The sequence below is a fragment of the Mercenaria mercenaria genome, chromosome 3 (assembly GCF_021730395.1).
Source record: "Mercenaria mercenaria strain notata chromosome 3, MADL_Memer_1, whole genome shotgun sequence".
In the NCBI taxonomy this organism is placed as follows: domain Eukaryota; kingdom Metazoa; phylum Mollusca; class Bivalvia; order Venerida; family Veneridae; genus Mercenaria; species Mercenaria mercenaria.
Window position 1 is genome coordinate 83332086 of NC_069363.1, and position 20521 is coordinate 83352606.

Here is a 20521-nt window from a genome sequence, read left to right on the forward strand (position 1 = left end):
TGATTGTATACATATTTTTTTTCTAATTAAATGGAGTGTTTGTCAAGAGTGAATGCTGTATTTAGATGTTTATCATTCGAATTCTGTCTTATATTATAATTATATAATCAATTTTAATCTATTTTTGTGTGTTGAACTGTTTAAAAAAAATTGATTGTTGTTCTTCCGTGATGAAGGCTTAACGCCGAAACGTTGGAAGTTAATAATTATCTATGAACAAACGCTACACGTGTTGTTGTTGATTTTTCCTGTTTAATAATTGAACTGTTTTATTAATATTACAGAAGGCCACATTGAAACTTAAGATATTTAATATGTTCTAACACTGTTATATATCTTTTATGTGTTACCTTCTTTAAATAAAGAACACTAAGAATTATCATCATCATTATTATTATTATTATTATTATAACACGAAAAAAAAACATATTGAATATAATGTCCCTTTGAATTTACTTAGAGTGGCGTCCCTTACAAAAATGAATGACGTCGTTACCAAGAGACGTTAATAACGTCAACAGAACTACTAGAACTCCTGAAAATGCAGTCGCAGATAATAACTAGTGAGTTGTTTCTTTTTTATTTTATTTTACGACAGGAATTGATCAAAAGCATTTGATGCGTAGTTTAAAGGCCTGTTTATAACTGTTTAAAATATTTATATTGAATTCTCCCAAATAATTTATAAGAATTTCAAATCATTTAACCGTAAAATTTTGCAAATTCGATTCAATCCTTTCCAATGAGGGTAAGACGAGCATGTTCAATATATAAGGAAAAAATTAAGAAAACAAATCATTCAAAAAAATATATTTTATTCTAGAGCTAGATATAATAATAATAATAATAATAATAATAACAATAATAATAAATTTATTTAAAGAAGGTATCACATAAATACTTATAACAGTTCTAGAACATATTACAGTTTCAATATGGCCTTAGTAATACAAAAGGTCAACACAAAGAGAAAAAAATAAAAACAAAAATTCATTATCTAATTATTGGTAGGGCGACAATTAGGTCATTTAAAAAGTTGAACCTGGAGTTAATTTTTAACAAAGTAAATAATATACCAAAATGTTCGTAGATGGTCTGGAGTTTATGAGGCCGACGGCATAAACTGGCATAAATGGTGGCGATCTGAGAAATCCAAGATGGCGTCCAAGATGGCCGCCACAAAAGTAATGATGTCTACAATATTTAAACACACCATCAAGTCATCATTTTATCAGTATCTTTTTAACATAAATTGCCTAAAACTACTATGCAGATTAAAGATCAAAAGGTCAAATAATCATAAAACTCAAATATCGGACTGACAGAAGTATACATTTAGCATATGATTTCAGGACAATTTTCAGATTTCAAAAGAATTTATGCAAAAACGTGTCCTTAAGTTCATTCTCGGTGAATAGTACTCGGAGTACCGTGAATGTTAATCATTGAACAGTACTCACAGTGCTATGAACACGACTCAGTGAGCAGTGCTCACCGTGTGGTGAACACTATTCGCAGTGAGCAGTACTCACGGTAATGTGAACAATACTCTGTGAGAAGTGTTCACGGTAATGTGAACACTACTCAGTGAGCAGTACCCACGGTGCCGTGAACACTACTCAGTGAGCAGAATTCATGGTAATGTGAACACTACTTGTAGTGTTGTTAAATACAATGTCAATCAAGTGATAGCAGCTCCTCCCACTAGCTCCCTAGCAGAAGGATGTCTCTCTGATACCATTATATGTGAGTTGAATACATGCATGCAATATGACCACTTGTAGTGCCTTAGTAAATAAACTTGTAGAATAGTTTTATTGAGTTACTCATTTCTCAATACAGTACAATGGCGACGAGGATAAAAAAAGTTGACTTACAATAAATTGCAATAAAATGTGTACTTTCAAAAAAACGCTGGAATTTATGTTTACACATATGAGCAGGAACTTAAAAGTTTAGAACACTTTTTTGGACATCTTTGTAACAATAACTGTCATTTATCAAAAACACTGATATTTAGACAATAAATATGGCACAAGGATTACCAGTTTTTCCCGCATTTAGTGTAAACGAGCCTGGCATAGACATAAGGTGGAAAAAATGGACAAACCGTTTTGAAAATCTTATGATTGGAATGAATATCAAAGACAAAATGCGACAACGTGCATTATTTCTTCACTATGCAGGGGAAGACGTCAACGACATATTTGATACATTGCAAGACACCGGGGACGATTATGAAACCGCAAAAACAAAACTGACTGAATATTTCGCACCAAAAAAGTGCACGGAGTATGAAATCTTCAAATTTCGACAGGCAAAGCAGGACTCGAGCGAAAACATAGACAGTTTTCACACGCGATTGAGGGCATTAAGCAGAAATTGCGAATTTCCTAACACGGACAAAGAAATCAAATCACAAATCATTCAAGGTTGTACCTCCACACGGTTACGTAGAAAGGCTTTACGAGATGATCTGACGTTGGACAATTTGATAAAGGAAGCACGTGCCCTGGAACTATCGGATCTACAAGCGTCCGAAATTGAGAACAATTCAAGAAAGATGCAGTGAATGTCATGAAATCGAAACACAAGTCAGCATCAACAAAACACAACTCTTATCCGACCAGAAAGAAGGCAACATGCAAATATTGTGGATACGAATACCCACATCAATCAGGAAAATGTCCGGCGGACGGAAAGACGTGCACATACTGCAAAAAGAAAGGTCATTTTGAAAAAGTGTGCAGGTCCAAGCAGAGAAATCGTAGGAAAAATGTAAACAGAATGGATGATGAAAGCTCTCAAAGCGAAACTGAAAGTGAAACTAGAAGCGAAAGTGAAAATGAAAATAGCATATTTGGATTATCAGTGAATTCGTTGCAGTCATCAAGACCTAATTTGACCATCCAAATAAACGGTCAGTCTGTCAAGGCATTGATAGACACAGGGTCGTCTATAAATGTAATTGATGAAAGGACATACAGCAAGCTAAAAAACAAAGTGACTCTCAGTAAGGTAGACACGAAAGTATATGCTTATGGTGCTAATAAAGTAGACTTATTAGGAAAGTTCCAGGCGACAATTGAAACCAAACACAAGATCACAACAGCTCCAGTATATGTGGCAAAAGGTAAAAGTGGCAACTTGTTATCTTATTTGACATCTGTTGATCTCCAGGTTATTCCTGAAATAAGTGTCATAACACAGAATAAGGTCGATGAACTTTGCGATAAATATGGATCTGTCTTCAAGGGTATTGGAAAAATGAAAGACACTGAAGTAAAGTTGTATGTTGACAAAAATGTGCAACCTGTCACTCAGCCGCACAGACGCATACCTTTTCACCTGAGAAAACAAGTTGAAGATGAGCTCCAAAGGCTTGAAAAGTTAGACATCATTGAGAAAGTAGATGGTCCGACAGATTGGCTATCACCGATAGTGGTGGCTCCGAAGCCCAAAAGCAAAACAAACCAAATAAGGATTTGTGTTGACATGAGATTGCCTAATCAAGCAATAAAACGCACAAGACATATAATTCCTACTATTGATGATATGATCGTGGACTTAAGCGGTGCTAAAGTGTTCTCTAAATTAGACTTGAATCAGGGATATCACCAGCTGGAACTATCAGAACAATCACGAAACATTACGACATTCACCACACATATTGGACTGAGAAGATACAAACGCCTTAGCTTTGGAATAAATAGCGCTGCGGAAATTTTTCAAAACGCTTTAAGTACGACTCTAGAGGGATTAGATGGTGTGAAAAATATTTCGGATGACATAATCGTATATGCTAGAAACCAAACAGAGCATGACAGAAGGCTTGAAGCAGTCTTAAAGCGACTACAACAAATGAACATTACGCTAATAAAAAGAAATGTGAATTCAACCAGAACAAATTAGAGTTCTTTGGATTATGTATTTGGTGAAGACGGCATGTCGGCAGACCCAAAGAAGGTCGAAACCATCAAGAACACACCACCACCCAAGAATGTGCCAGAGGTGAGAAGCTTTTTAGCTATGACAAATTATGTGTCGCGCTTCATTCAAAATTACAGCACAATTGCAGAGCCTCTAAGACGCCTGATAAAGAAAAACGCAAAATGGACATGGCAAAATGAACAAGAAGAAGCATTCCTTAAGCTGAAATCGATTCTCAGCAGTGATACTGTCATGACCTACTTTGATCCTAATAAGGAAACACAGATCATCACAGATGCAAGTCCCGTTGGAGTAGCCGCAATAATGCTACAAGAAGGAAAAGTTGTGTGCTATGCAAGCAGGTCATTGACAGACGTTGAAAGAAATTCATATTCTCAGCAAGAAAGAGAGAATTTGGCACTAGTTTGGAGTGTAGAACATTGGCATATATACTTATATGGACATAAGTTCACTGTGATCACTGATGCGAAATTCATTGAAAATATCTACAGTAATCCAAAGACAAAAATTGGATCAGCAAGACTTGAACGCTGGAGAATGCGACTATTATCATACGACTTTAACGTCATACATAAAAGTGGAGATTCAAACATGTCGGATTTCTTGAGCAGACACCCAGACACAGGAAAACACAAACAAACAAGTGTGGCAGAGGAATATGTTAATTTCCTGGCATATCATGATGTCCCTGTAGCCATGACCTAGACTTACACAGTCTGTTGAGATTAAACATTTCCCATTTAATTCATTTTTTTTTTAAATATATATCAAATTTTCTGAAGCTCCCTTTTACTGTGGCTTATCTCAACAGACTTATAAAATGCGATTTCGGCTTACATAACCTCGATGAGGATTCATCAGTGTCCTAACAGTACAAAGATTTATTGCCCAATGAACAAGTCAGTGTTATGCCATTACCACTGACCACAAGGTAATAAATGAGGCTTAAAACTCCAGCCAGATGTTGAGCTGAGAGAAAATAAACCCTGCTGCTCCATAAACAAGATACAAGTTTTATGTATTAAACTAGATTGTGTTTCCTTAAGAAATGTGCAAAAAATGGAGAATAAAATGTGTAGGTAATTCATATATAAGTTTGCAATTTTATTAACAAGATCAACATGAAAGTGTATTTACATAATTCCTATCATTGTTTCTGAAACATTTATTATGGAATTTGACTGCCTAAGATAGTAAGGTAACTAAAATGGAATTTAAAACACCGACCAAACAGGTATCAAGAATCCAGTTGACACCTACAAATATTTGTTGCAACATATTAAAAGCATACCTCCAGATCGTTCAACAAATTTTTTTTTAGATATCTTGAAATAAAAGCTAAATTTCTTAAGAAGGCTTTAAAACTTAATTACTGACAAACTATGTTACGGAAACGCATGAAAATTTGCTGCTTTTACTACTTTTTGCGATGAAAATCGAAAAGCGTTTGTCACGCTTTTACTCCAGGTAAACTGTCTCCATTATAAATATCTATATTTTGAAGTCATTATTCACTACTTCAGGTATAGCGATGTTGGTTACGTTGACAGGAAAATTTATTTATTGCCGCGGCGTTCTGGGGTTCGATTCCCAACGCGGTCATCTTTTGTTTTTTCTTGATTTGGAACTTTTAAAATATTTTAGAAACAAAAATTCATATTCTAGTATTCATAATATGACCAAGCTTCAGTTTGAAAGAAAGATTATTTTTTTAGCCAAATCTGGAGGCATGCTGCTTTAATGTTTGAAAGTAACAATAGATCTAACTGTATGAAAACTTATGAAAATTTAAATGAAGACATGAATCATTGTGTATACAGTTTTATTGTAACAAGAGCTACAAGTCAGTCTATTTTTAGAAAGTTATGTTTATTGGGAAAAACCCACTAGCCATTAAACATGAAATATGTTTTGAAAGATGATGAACGATTTCCGTCAAAGAAATTTGGATATAATATAATAAAATATTTGAAAATATTTATATATAATTGAGCCGTGCCATAGGAAAACCAACATAGTGGGTTTGCGGGCAGCATGGATCCAGATCTAGACCAGCCTGCGCATCCGCACAGTCTGGTCAGGATCCATGCTGTTCGCTAACAGTTTCTTCAATTCCATTAGGCTTTAAAAGCGAACAGCATGGATCCTGACCAGACTGCGCGGATGCTGGTCGTAAACCCACTATGTTGGTTTTCTCATGGTACGGCTCAATTATATGATTAATAAAATGTTTGCAGTCGTGGGGGGGGGGGGGGGGGGGGGGGGGGAGATAATGGAATGAACATTAATAATTGACATGGTGCCTATTTTTAACAGACAATTAATAATCATACCAAGTAGCCTACTTCTTAAAATATTTCATCTGCATCCTATATTTTTTACTGTGAGGCAATAGATTCACAGTAGGTTTTGTGTTAACTTAACCGCTGAATGTTGCGAAAATGTTCTTTGTACAAATATTTCTACATTGAAAAATTTACTAATTATACATTATATTAATTCAGTTACATTGTTCTCTTAAAACATCTAGATTTACATCAGGAAAAATAAGCATTATACGAATTTTTATGCTTTGTGTATTTTTAACACTTTAGCATGTTAACCAGACCGGAAGTACCATTTTCATCATTATTTAAAAACCGACACCACGAATACTTTGAGCGTTTGGAAAAATAGACAGTATAACTATACTAACTTGAAAAATGTAGCTTATTACAGTTTTTAATCAGTGCAAGAAAAATGAAACTAGAAATATATATTTACGGTTTTCACATTTTTATCTCGTCTTGTAAAGATTGAAAAAAAAGTTTTTTGAATATTAAAGGTGAGGTAAGTGTATGACATTCTGTGGATATTTGCATTTTTCGTACATTTTTGTATAAAATGGTACAGGTATGCTACTTCCATACTTGATATTTGTTTTACATTACATCAGTTGAATAATTATTGTACAAATGGTTATAAAATGTAAGAAGAAATGTTTAGTTTCTTTCAAAATTTGAAAATTAGAGAACTTGTAGTGTATTGACTTGTGTTTTTTGTTTTCAATTCAAAAAAGAATTAACCAATTATGTAGCAGTATTATGTCAGTATATCAGCATGTAATATGACATACTTTTCATCTTTACTTTTCTGGTTGGAAACACGCCCTTTATAATATCATTGTTTTACTTCTAAATATATATTCAATGATATGAGTTATAATTATATACTTACAATTTCTTGATGCAATGAGCTTCATCAATAAAAACTGAACCAAGTAGATTCTTCTTTGTAAGTTCAGATACAATATTTCTATAATGTCCCAATATGCTCTCAGGACTGCTATTGCTTCTTCCATATTACATACAAAATCTTCATGAAAAAGTTAAAATCACATCCCTTAAACCACCTTATCATTAAATAGGCTTAATTTAGCTATGATCGAAAAACAGTTCTGCACATATGACATATAAACGTTCAGATTGATATGACTTTCTGAAGTTGCCAACTACATGTACATGTCTATATATATTAGAATTATTGTTGGTCAGTTTTCAAGCCATATGTTACATTTTGTTACTTAGCACCCTGGTGCACAGCATGTCTTCATTTTGTATCTAAACAGAATCATAATTGATATAATACATTGCACCATGCCGTTGACAGAGACCACTAAAGTCTAACTAGAAAATGCTTTTGTAAAAAAGCGCATGTCTCCCCCAATGCAAAGTCCTATAGGCAAGAAGTCAATAGGGGTCAGGAGCGAAAGTCAAAGAGACACTGATGGTTGGCTGCAATAGGGATCATCTACTTGGCTTGTCCAGTCATCCCGCTAAATTTCAACACTCGTGGCCTATAGTGGTTCTCAAGTCACTGTTCAGGCTCCTGTGACCCTGACCTTTGATCAAGTGACCTCAAAATAAATAGGGGTCATGTACTCTGCATGTCCAATCATCCTATTAAGTTTCAACATTGTAGGTCAAGTGATTCTCAAGTTATTTCCAAAAAATGATTTTACATGAACAGGCCACTGTGACCTTGACCTTTAATAGACTGACCCCAAAATCAATAGGGGTCATCTACTCTGCATGTTCAATCATCCTATGAAGTTTCAACATTCTGGTTCAAGTGGTTCTCAAGTTATTGATCGGAACTGGTTATCAATGTTCAGGCCCTTGTGACCTTGACCTTTAACGGAGTGACCCAAAAACAATAAGGGTCATTTACTCTGCATGAACAATCATCCTATGAAGTTTCAACATTCTGGGTCGAGAGGTTCTCAAGTTATTGATTGGAAATGGTTTTCCATGTTCAGGCCCCTGTGGCCTTGACCTTTAACAGAGTGACCCTAAAATCGTTAGAGTTCATCTACTCTGCATGACCAATCATCCTACGAAGTTTCATCATTCTGGGTCAAGTGGTTCTAAAGTTACTGACCGGAAATGGTTTTCAATGTGCGGGCCCCTGTGACCTTGACCTTTCACAGAGTGACCCCAAAATCGTTAGGGGTCATCTACTCTTTATGACCAATCATCCTATTAAGTTTCAACATTCTGGGTTAAGTGGTTCTCAAGTTACTGACCGGAAATAGTTTTCAATGTTCAGGCCCCTGTGACCTTGACCTTTAATGGAGTGATCCCAAAATCGATAGGGGTCATCTACTTTGCATGTACAATCATCCTATGAAGTTTCAACATTCTGGGTCAGGTGGTTCTCTAGTTATTGATTGGAAATGGTTTTCAATGTTCAGGCCCCTGTGACCTTGATCTTTGACGGAGTGACCCCAAAATCAATAGGGGTCATCTACTCTTCATGACCAATCATCCTATGAAGTTTCAACATTCTGGGTCAAGTGGTTCTCTAGTTATTGATCGGAAATGGTTTTCAATGTTCAGGCCCCTGTGACCTTGACCTTTGACGGAGTGACCCCAAAATCAATAGGGGTCATCTACTCTTCATGACCAATCATCCTATGAAGTTTCAACATTCTGGATCAAGTGGTTCTCTAGTTATTGATCGGAAATGGTTTTCAATGTTCAGGCCCCTGTGACCTTGACCTTTGACGGAGTGACCCCAAAATCAATAGGGGCCATCTACTTTTCATGACCAATCATCCTATGAAGTTTCAACATTCTGGATCAAGTGGTTCTCTAGTTATTGATCGGAAATGGTTTTCAATGTTCAGGCCCCTGTGACCTTGACCTTTGACGGAGTGACCCCAAAAACAATAGGGGTCGTCTACTCCAGCAGCCCTACAACCCTATGAAGTTTGAAGGTTCTAGGTCAAATGGTTCTCCAGTTATTGCTCGGAAATGAAGTGTGACGTACGGACGGTCGGACGGACGGAAGGACGGACAGACGGACGGACGGACAGGGCAAAAACAATATGTCTCCTGGGGGAGACATAATTAACATGAATCTGCAATCAGATATGAAATTACAGGGACTATAGATAAGAAAATATTTTTTGTGATTTATAGCAGATATTAATCTACCCTCTAATATAAATTAATAAAAAGTCTTAGAAGGTATATTGAATAAATTGTTTTTAATTCATTCACAAAATGATTTGAAGGTATCTTGAAAAAATATTTCAAAATGTTTTTTTCTTTCAATTTCAAATCTCTTCCCTCATTTTTTTCTTATCAAGGATTCAAACAACTCATAAACAGAGTTAAATTGATACTATTTTGATAAATACATTTTCTATATATTTCAAATTTAAATTGTAATTTATATACACTTACTGGGATCTTTTACAATTAGTGAAAATTGATCCCTCTCTGGCTTATTCACCAAGTCATAAAAGCAAAGCACCTGTTTATTGAATCCTTGGGGCAGTCGGCCAAAGGTTACATTACATCATGAACATGTCTGCAATGATTTCTAATGAGATAGTGATTATCAGCGGGTATGAAATTTGTCCGGCTCAGGATCGCATTTGTCCAGTCGTTAGAGACAGAGGCTAGAGATATTGTAAATTTTATGAGAAAGTGGTATCAGAGAGGATTTTATGGCCAAGTGCTTTACAGGTAATGACTCTAACGACTGATGCCAGTCTAGCCATGACCATGAATGAAATAATTCAAGCAACATCCCAGGACGTTGACCTCCAAATGGCCATTAAATATGTCAAATCTGGAAACTGGAATAACCCAAGCAAAAACAAAATCATTGATACCCTGTCACGCTGCAAAAACGAGCTGTCGGTAGTAAATCTTCAAAATGGTGAAATTCTGCTGCATGAGTCCAGGATTGTTATCCCTAGGCAATTACAAGATAAAGTGATATCATTAGCTCATGAGGGTCATCAGGGAATTGTTAAAACCAAACAATTATTAAGAGAGAAAGTGTATTTCCCAGGCATGGATCAATTAGTAGAAGCAAAATGCAAAAGTTGCATTCCGTGTCTAGCAGCAACAAATAAAAAGACTCAAGAACCGCTGCAAATGAGTGAAATGCCAAAATATGCGTTTCAGGTAGTTAGCTTGGACTTTTGTGGACCATTTCCAGATGGAAAGTATTTACTCGTGCTAATGGATGAATACTCACGTTTCCCGTTCGTTGAAGTACTTAATTCAATCACAGGCAACACAGTGATTCCTGTGCTAGACAAATTTTCTCAGAAGCAGGGATTCCAGAAGTGTTAAAGTCAGACAACGGAAGTCCCATGAATTCACACCAGTTCAAAGATTTTGCTAAGCATATGGGTTTCAAACACAAGAAAATAACTCCGCTGTGGCCGCAGGCAAATGCTGAATGTGAACGCTTCATGAAAACAATAGGCAAAACAATCAGAGCTTCCCATGTCCATCATTCTGATTGGAAAAAAGACATGTATGCTTTTCTGAGAAATTACAGATCGACACCGCACGGAACGACATCCGAAACACCCTCTGACCTATTTTATGGAAGACCCATAAACATTAAAATTCCATTCTTACAAAGGCAAAAGAAATCGAAAAAAACACAAAAACGCAAGAGAAAGTGACAGAAAATCAAAGCAGAAAATGAAAGATTATGCTGATACACGGAGAAACACGAGAAAAACTGAAATTAAAATTGGTGACAGTGTGTTGGTAAAACAGACAAACACAACAAATTTTCGACCCCATACGATCCAATACCCTATGAGGTAATCAAGACAAAAGGGTCAATGGTAACCGCCGAACGCGAGGACAAACAAATAACTCGAAACTCTTCATTCTTTAAACGTGTCGGAACGTCGAAAAATGAGCCAAACAACGAAAAAACCAACGCCAACCATGATACGACCGTATCATCCCAATTCGAGAAGAAAACCAGGCACGAAACCCCATCACACCAAGGCAACGACTCTGGCGATGCCGTATTACCACGAACACAAAGACAGAAAAAAACCACCGGATTACTTAAAAGATTATGTGTGTCAGAGTACTAAATAGCGGCATAATAATCCGCTATAATTCAAAGCAGAGCTGTATTCGAAATTGGAATTTAAAAGTGTTAATCAATAATCTATCATTTAAAAGCTGCATTCAAAATTGGAATTTAAAAGTGCTAATCAATAATCTACCATTTAAATATGTAACGTTGTGAAAAAAAATCCAAAGAGATGTAAAAGGATTTAACAATAAAATGTAATTCACCATGAATTATACATGCAACAGGTGCATTGAAATAATACATGCCATTCATATGCTTACACTGTTTTGTTACTGGATTTACATTATTGTTTTAGAATAATATATCTGACCTTCATTGCAAATTCATTTTGTATCATCGGGCATATAATTTATTTAATTGAATGAAATGCCAGTCTCATTCACAATCTTAGAAACAATAAAGTAATTTATGAACACGTGTAGACAGTACTTGCTATCGGAACCAATCTTTAAATCAGCCATTGAACATTAACGTTGAGATAAGACGATAAAGCAATTAGGGGCATATCATTGCTACAAATAAAACTCTCGTTATCTGGACAGACACTCGTGAAGACAAACACTTGTAATCTCGGTTAATGTTTGGAAACAATGACACTGCTGTTGGAGAATTTGATTAGTATAAACATTCTTTTATTCTGGCTAATTTCAAATCTTGGCCGGGAGGAATTGTAGTGTTGTTAAATACAATGCCAATCAAGTGATAGCAGCTCCTCCCACTAGCTCCCTAGCAGAAGGATGTCTCTCTGATACCATTATATGTGAGTTGAATACATGCATGCAATATGACCACTTGTAGTGCCTTAGTAAATAAACTTGTAGAATAGTTTTATTGAGTTACTCATTTCTCAATACAGTACACTACTCAGTGAGCAGTATTCATGGTTATGTGAACACTATTCAGTGGGCAGTACTCACGGTATGTGAACACTACTCAGTGAGTAGTATTCACGGTAATGTGAACATTACTCAGTGAGCAGTACTTACGGTAATATGAACACTACTCAGTGAGCAGTATTCACGGTAATGTGAACACTACTCAGTGAGCAGTACTCAAGATGCCGTGAACACTACTCAGTGAGCAGTACTCACGGTGCCATGAACACTACCCAATGAGAAATTTTCACAGTACAGTACTGTGAACACTACCCAATAAGTAGCACTCACACCGCCGTGAACACTACTGGATGATCAATGTTCTGTGAAAAGTACTCAGAGCTGTGATCACTCCACACTGATCCTTAGCAATGATCACTGAGAAATTGTAACCCCAGCACACTTAGAGTCCTTTCCACTGAAAATTTCTCACCACACTAAAAAATGGGACACTGTTGTAAAAAAAAATGTGACCGTGCGACCACATATACGCATCACAGGATCAATGCCCCTGTCTCTAACGAAAAAGGGGCGACATTTTTGTCAACCTACCATATTCCCTTTTGGGATTAGTTATCAGTCAACTATTCAACAAGGGTTTTGAAGAAATAGTTTATATAATATTATGGCATCTTTCTTACGTTTAAGCAGGGTAATAGTGTCCATTTGTTTTTAGTTTTGACATTTAAAGCCGAAACTGATTATATGACTTTTTTGGAAAATATGACGATATTTATTTTTTCAGCTCCTGTAAAACTGATTTATTAGACTTTTAATTATTTCAGTGACATTGTCGAAACGTTATAAAAACGTTTTATAATATTCTATCAAGGTGCATAAATTTCAAGTTATGCAAAAATATCCTCTATATTTGTATGCAAATCTTTGCTTGAGATAATATGTGCACAATAATTGAATAGCATTGAAAACCTGTCTATTGATAATACAACATTATTGGTATCCATGATAACAAATATAAATAAATGTACTAATATACTAGTACATAATTTTAAACTTTTATCGTAAATGAGCCAAATATGTAACTATTCTGATGTTCTGACCTCATAATGGATTAAAAAATATCCTTATCCTTAGGGGAATACAAAACATACAATAAAACTAGAAACTGATCACAACATTTGTTTTTCATACCTGCATAACTTAAGGCATTAAGGAAGAACAAGAAGCTGCGTTCAATAAACGCTTGATGCCCCCGGCGGCATCCTTGTCGATACAAAGCAACCTAAGTCCAAAACGAGGTCAAGGTCAAACTGAGGTCAGGTGATGTTTGAAGATGAGGAATGGTCACAAGATACATCTGCATTAGTATCAAGTCATCCTAGTAAGGGGTATTGATGCTAGACGAAACGGTCCCATTTGATTAACCAAGAAATGGCCCATACAAAGCATCCCAAGTCCAAAACGAGGTCAAGGTCAAGGTCAAACTGAGGCCAGGAGATGTTTGAAGATGAGGAATGGTCACAAGTTACATCTGCATTAGTATCAAGTCATCCTAGTAAGGGGTATTGATGCTAGACGAAACGGTCCCATTTGGTTAACCAAGAAATGACCCATACAAAGCATCCCAAGTCCAAAACGAGGTCAAGGTCAAACTGAGGTCAGGAGATGTTTGAAGATGAGGAATGGTCACAGGTTACATCTGCATTAGTATCAAGTCATTCTAGTTAGGGGTATTGATGCTAGACGAAACGGTCCCATTTGGTTAACCTCGTACGGATGGACAAACGGACAGGACAATCACTATAATTATGCCTCCCGCATCAGTAGATGCCGGGGGCATAAAAATAAACACATGTATCGGTAAGTATCAACTTTTTAAAGTACTTTTCTGTTTATCTGCTTTTAATGCGCTTATAAAGTCACATGAGTATGAATACCTTTTACAACAGTTTTACTGTAAAACATCAATAATTGTCTTTTTTGTATCAGATAATCATTTTGTGTCATTCTTTGGATTCTTTCAAAAGGATTTGTAAGTTTTAATTTTCAAAACTACATATTAATGATAACGAATGGGTAAAATTTGTATTTGTAGCAGGAATTTGACCTTTTGACATATTTTTACCTTTAAATGTAACAATTTAAATGTTTTATAACATAATGCATACCAGCAGTTTATTTCACCAAAAGTGAATGAAGAAAACCTTAGTTTTTACCAAAAACACCTTTTTCATTTTATGCAGGCCATCTTGGACGCCATCTTGGATTTCTCAGCTCGCGACCATTTATGCCAGTTATACCGGTACTTTCAGAATCTACAAACTTTTACGAACATTTCGGTATATAACATGTCTTGATAAAAATTGGGTCAGGGTTACCCCCAGAAATAGGAGACTTTCGTAGCCGAAGTCACCTTACCATAAAATGAAAAAAAGGTTTGATTTACCTGATTAACATTTAAAGTGACAAACACTCCATTTAATGAGCGGAAAATAAATTATAGAATCAGTTTGATCGTGTTACTCTAATAAGATTTCCCGATACTAACTTCTGCAGCTATTTATTTATAATTTTATTTCTGATAGCTGTCGCAAAACAAGTAGCAATTTTCAAAGAACTTGGTTAAATTTGTTAAAATAGTTCTTACTGCGCAGATATAATGGAGTTGCATAGAATTAATAATATTTATCAGAGCTGACACGCAGTGGTCAACTGTCTGATTACAAAAACAAGTTTTCGTGAGAAAAACAACAAGTTTTTCTATAGTGGCGCACTTATTGATTAACCTAGATTTTAATCTGTTTAGTCTCGCCTTTTTGTAGGAAAAGTGTTTGCTTACTTGAATTTAAATGAAAAAAAAATATAAGGAGAGTGTGTTTTCTTTCCAGAGAAAGAAATTATATCAATTTCTTTACATTACGTGCGTTTGCACATAGATAGAAAACTTTGTATATCATACGATAGAACTTCATTACACGTAACTTGGCCGCCCGCTTAGTTCAGTAGGTATAGCGTTGGTCTACAGATCGCGGGGTCGTAAGTCCGACCCCGGCCTGAGTGTATGTTCTCCGTGACGATTTGGTAAACGACACTGTCCCTGAAATCATTCGTCCTCCACCTCAGATTCATGTGGGGAAGTTGGCAGTTACTTGTGGAGAACAGGTTTGTACTGGTACAGAGTCCAGGAACACTGGTTAAATTAACTGCCCGCCGTTACATTACTGAAATAGCCTACTGTTGAAACCCAACACAAACAAAGTTGTAAACAAGAAAAAAATAAAAACAACACGCATCTTATACACTAACATTGATAAAAATTACAAAAAAAAACAGTCTTTGTTACTGCCTTTGCATGTCTTTTTGTGTCTGTCTCTGTGTGTCCTGGTTACTGTCTTTGTATGTCTTTGTGTCAGTGTGTGCATTTCTTTGTGTGTCTTTTTATCTGTCTTTTCATGACTTCTGTGTCTGCCTTTGTGCATCTTTGCGACTGTCTTTGAATGTCTTTGCATGTCTTTGTGTCTGTCTTTGCATATCTTTGTGTGTCTTTGTTACTGTCTTTGTATATCCTAGTGGCTATCGTTGCATGTTTAACTGTCATTGGATGTCTTTGTGTCTGCATCTGTGCGTCTTAGCGACTGTCTTTACATGTCAGACATATATACTTTATGCATTAGTAGGCCCTAGCTAGGCCTAGTTAATTCTGCAAAACTTTGCCAATCCATAACAATAACATCACACTGTTCGCATGCATTTTAATGTTGTATTAATTTTCACAGCTAACATAATTCTCACGGTACACCGCCTATCATGGAAACAAAATATTTTCTAAAGAAATCGGACGATTATTTTGGAATAACAGTAGGAAGTAATGATTAATTTTTATTTTTTCATATTGTTTAGACATTACTTTAAGTGGATTAACCGTTTAACATATGAAACATGGGATTTAGGCAACAGATTATGTATAAAACTCATAAAGTGACATATGATATTTTGTCACAAATTTTGACACCAGCAAAATTATGTATTTGTGAAATGTATTTATAAGCCAGGGACGTGAAAAGCTATGTTTAAGTGATTACACCCAAATCCTTGTACATTTTGATTTTATATTCTCCCGTTATAATGTCCCTATTAGCCCGGAGTTCCACACAGAGTCGCCACCCATGCGTGAGCCTTAACTAAATTATTTTCAGCTTCTGAATAGATCTATAATATCCAATGAAAAAAATTATGGAAAAATGCAAAGTAACCTATGTAAATTGAAGAGGGTAGGGGTCCAGTAACCTGGCCAGGTCTAGACCAGTGATCAATAAAAGTGTACTGTTATTGTTCTGTATTAATCACAGGAGCCTGAAATTCTATTCAGAGCATATTCGACATATAACTAATCACACAGTTTTTTAGTTGTGCCACCTACATGCATGCATGGTGTTTACATGTCAAAGTTTGTGACCTATTCTACGCATGCAAGTGAAAAACGTTCTTACCTGCAGTTACCTTGCTTAATATCAGATCTGTCAATATTTATTAAAAGCGTATTTTTCTCATATCTGTAGCAAAAATAAAAAAAATCCATTAACTGCTAATAACAGGTCTAGGAAAGTGATATATATATAGATTATCTGTAAATTCACGGATAATCTATAAATTTACAGATTTTTCAGTCTATAAACATTTGATAAATTTACAGATTGTGTGTATGAAAACTGAAGAAATTACATTTATTCTCAAAACCACATCTTAAAATTAATTGATTTATTTACATGTTCAATGGCATTGTACATAATAAGAATAATGCATGTAACAGTAATAATAACAACAATAATAATGATAACAATCATAACAGCCTTATTTAAACAAAATGTCATGACCACACCATTCCCCCTGAGGTTATTTTACCTCTATTCCAAATACTAACTGGTGCTTAAAAGCCTTACATTGTACGTATAGACTGGCTGCATATAGATGTTCAAACTCCCTGGAAGTAAAGGCAAAATTTTACTGTTAAGCTTTCTTCTGAGTCTCTACAGGTATGAAGTAAAGGCAAAATGTTACTTTTAAACTTTCTTCTCTACAAGTGTGAAGTAAAGGCAAAATGTTATTAACTTTTTTCTCTACTGCTATGAGCAGTAGGAAGAATAATATTCTTTTAAAACTTTGTAATCTACAGGTATGTACATTGTAGTATTGGAAAAATGTTTTTGTTGCACTTTGCACAGGTATGAAGTATTTAAGAAGAATATAATTAATATATAGTTAATCTTTCTACTCTACAGATATGAAGTATAGGAAAAATGGCCAACAGTAAAGTGACACATTCTCCTCAGAGCCAAAGTTCAAGTGCTACTGGCAGTCAAATGGGCTCAGGTAAATTAATTAATGTTCTGGTATAACAGTAGAGAAGCAGTAGAGTAGTGGTTAAGGTGATGGCTGCTTAGCTTAGGCGGATCATGGTCTGCTATGTACGCTATCAAGTCATTATATTTTCGGTGAACACCCCTTTGAACGATAAATGGTACTGCCTAAATTGAAAGATAGACAAGTCCCTTTTCATCTCGCCCACTTGTAGTGGACTGTTGAAGTGAGACTAATAAATCCTAATTCCGATGGTGATGGCAACGGCGTTAACAATTGCAACAATTGGGAATAACTAAAAAAAAATGTTACATATATTTCTTTCAATCCTTATAGGATGATGGAAAAGTAATTGTACACCCCCAAGGACAGTCAGGTGACCCCTGACCCCCTAGTTACCTTGATCTTGAAGAAATTAGCATTTTTTAGACTTTTTTACACCTTTGAAAAGTCGCAAGAAAAGACAGTTTCTCAAAAATCGTTCCATATATATTGCTAAAATGAAACCTTGGAGGATGGTTTGAAAACTCATTTAACACCCTCATGGTGTGTGGAAGATAGTTTTAAACTCATTTTGCACCTATTTCATGATTCAAAGCTCCTGTGGACAAGAAACTTTCAGGCGGTGACCCTGTAGAAATTTAGCAGGGTAAACAGTGCCAGGGTACATGAATATCCCTCCTTCAGCATTACCTCAAATTTGGAGAATGATTCAAGCTTTTCCCAGTTAATAACGGATATAATACAATAACTCAACTTTGCATTTTACGAAATTATGCGCCTTTTTAAACTTAGGAGTTTTGGGTTAAATTCTTATATGTAAGCTGGTATCTCAGTACCCACTAATGGGAATGGATTGAAACTTCACACACTTGTCCACTGTCATGAGCTGATAAGCACTTTGCAGGTTCCTTAACCCTATTTTGCTTTTTTTAAATTATGCCCCTTTTTCGACTCGTATTCATTAAATCGACAAGGCTGTTGAATAGTCGAGCGTTGCTGTCCTCCAACAGCTCTTGTTTCTTTTGTCTGAATATCTGTAGAAATATTTTGACCCAATTCTTCAATCAATTCTTCGAATAGTCGAGCGCGCTGTCATCCGACAGCTCTTGTTTTTAAATACTCTAGCTTTTATTCACAACTTGAAATACAGTGCAAAATGTTCAAGTCTGAATTTGAACTAATTAAATGGTCTTATAAGGGGCCTTTTTGGTCAAGTGGCTGTTAAGGTCTCTGACTTCAAAATTCACGCCTCTCACAGATGTTGGTTCAAGCATCAGTTGTGGCCTAGAATTCTCCATGTGAGGAAGCCATCGAGCTGGCTTACAGAAGGCCAGTGGTTCTAATCAGGTGCCTGTTCGTGAAGAAATAATGCCCACAGGGGCATCTGGGGTCTTCCTCCACTGCAAAAATCCAGAAAGTTGCCATATGACCTTTTTTTGTTAGTGTGAGGTAAAACCTAACACAAAAAAGAGGTCTAATTGGTCTGTTCACAGGACTTAAGGTTTAGCAGTATTTCACGAAACTACAGAATTTTTTAGTAAACAAACAACATCCCCCCCTCCCTTTAAAAAAGAATACCATTTGTAAAGAAATAAAAGTAAACAATTATCAAAAAGGATGTTTAAGTTATGTAAAGTTTAAACACTCGTACATTGTATTGTAACATTTTTTTGTTGCAAATGCATCAAAACAAAGACTTGTAACAGCCTTTTGAAAATGGTGAGTTTTTAAAAGCGTTGAACTGTCCAGAAGTGTGGCCCCTTCATGCAGTCCCTTTCCGAAATTCAGTACATATATGAGTAAATTGACAGTGGTTCTATAGAACAATATAAATGTTTTATATGCTGTTTAATTTTTATGTAAAACAATTCTTTCTTTCTATCATTTGGTGTCACCGTGATTTACGAACTTTCTTCTCCGAAACATGGACCTACATGTAACTGTTCACCACAGGTTAGACTGTACTTTGAATTTAATGTTTACAGGAAGGACAACTACAAAACTGAAGAGGAAGTGGGAGGTGTATCCGGGGAGGAACAAGTTCTACTGTAACGGTCATTGTATTAGTTCACCAGATTATGGCGGCTACCTGTGCTGCCTGGTTCTAATTGTCGTTACAGGTATGTTTCATATGTAGGAGTTGCTTCTAGTTAAGTGGCAGATTGGTTAAAGCTGCAAATCACTCTTGCTTAACCTCTGTGTGATAGAGTCAAGCTTGATCAGTCAGGATTGTGAAAAAGTCATTCAGATGGCACTCAAAAGTTTATTGGTTCTACCCATTTGGGGATGATGAGATGTTGAGCAGAGCAAAAATATCTGGCTGGTAGGTCAAAGGTGAAGGTCATAGATTGAGTGCAAAGATCAAATCTGATGCCATATTTTGTGTCTGTAGTATAATTTATATACATTTTAGGTGTTGACTTAACACTTGGCATATAGGTATGTGGCATTAAGATGATGTGCAAAGCACATGTACAAGTTCGGTATGTCAAAGGTCAGGGTCAGAAATTGAGCTTAAAGGTCATATTTCATGTCTTGGAGCATAACTTTAAAAACAATTCAAGGTATAGACTTGAAAGTTGGAATATAAGTAAGTGGTAATGAGACAATGTGTAGAGTGCAACAGCCACCATTACTGAACCAAAACTAGATATTTGTTCCACCTTCTTTGTCCTAAACGTTTGGGCATATTTTGCCCCGCTTTGTACTACTCATGTTTAATTCCCTTTATTTCCATGGCTTTATCTGTAGAACTTGCTATTAAGTTGTACAAATTTTATAAAATTAGGATTGAAATCATTTACTGTAAAATCATTAAATTTCATGGGCATGAAATTTCGTGGTTTTGGTCAAAACGGCAATTTCATGGGGATATGAATTCGTGGATTTCAACTTTTGAACATAAAATGAATGGGAATTTTACTTTTTCGTTGGGATTAAATTTCGTGGATTGACTCAACCACGAA

The 20521-nt window shown here is 35.7% G+C and overlaps 3 protein-coding genes across 4 annotated transcripts in view; all 3 read left to right on the forward strand.

Annotated features, from left to right (window-relative positions):
* Window positions 1-504: 504 nt before the first annotated feature.
* Window positions 505-20521, forward strand: part of LOC123524230 (palmitoyltransferase ZDHHC14-like) — a 29323-nt gene continuing 9306 nt past the window's right edge. The window contains exons 1-3 of one of the 2 annotated variants that reach the window (XM_045302282.2): window positions 505-563; window positions 17474-17564; window positions 19541-19675. In XM_045302282.2, the coding sequence (XP_045158217.2) occupies window positions 17492-17564; window positions 19541-19675 (208 nt within the window). In that variant the 5' untranslated portion in view covers window positions 505-563; window positions 17474-17491. Of the gene's footprint in view, window positions 564-15984; window positions 16060-17473; window positions 17565-19540; window positions 19676-20521 lie in introns of those variants that run through there. The other variant, XM_045302281.2, reaches the window with a different exon arrangement.
* LOC128555952 (uncharacterized protein K02A2.6-like) lies at window positions 2566-3912 on the forward strand. The gene has a single exon (XM_053539798.1). The coding sequence runs from the start codon at window positions 2578-2580 to the stop codon at window positions 3910-3912; it is 1335 nt and encodes a 444-aa protein (XP_053395773.1). The 5' UTR covers window positions 2566-2577.
* On the forward strand, window positions 9999-10583 carry LOC128555953 (uncharacterized protein K02A2.6-like). The gene has a single exon (XM_053539799.1). It carries the CDS (start codon window positions 9999-10001, stop codon window positions 10581-10583), a length of 585 nt encoding a protein of 194 aa, XP_053395774.1.

Coding starts and splice junctions, on each gene's coding strand:
- LOC128555952 (XM_053539798.1), top strand. CDS start 2,578: ATGAAATCGAAACACAAGTCAGCATCAACAAAACACAACTCTTATCCG.
- LOC128555953 (XM_053539799.1), top strand. CDS start 9,999: ATGACCATGAATGAAATAATTCAAGCAACATCCCAGGACGTTGACCTC.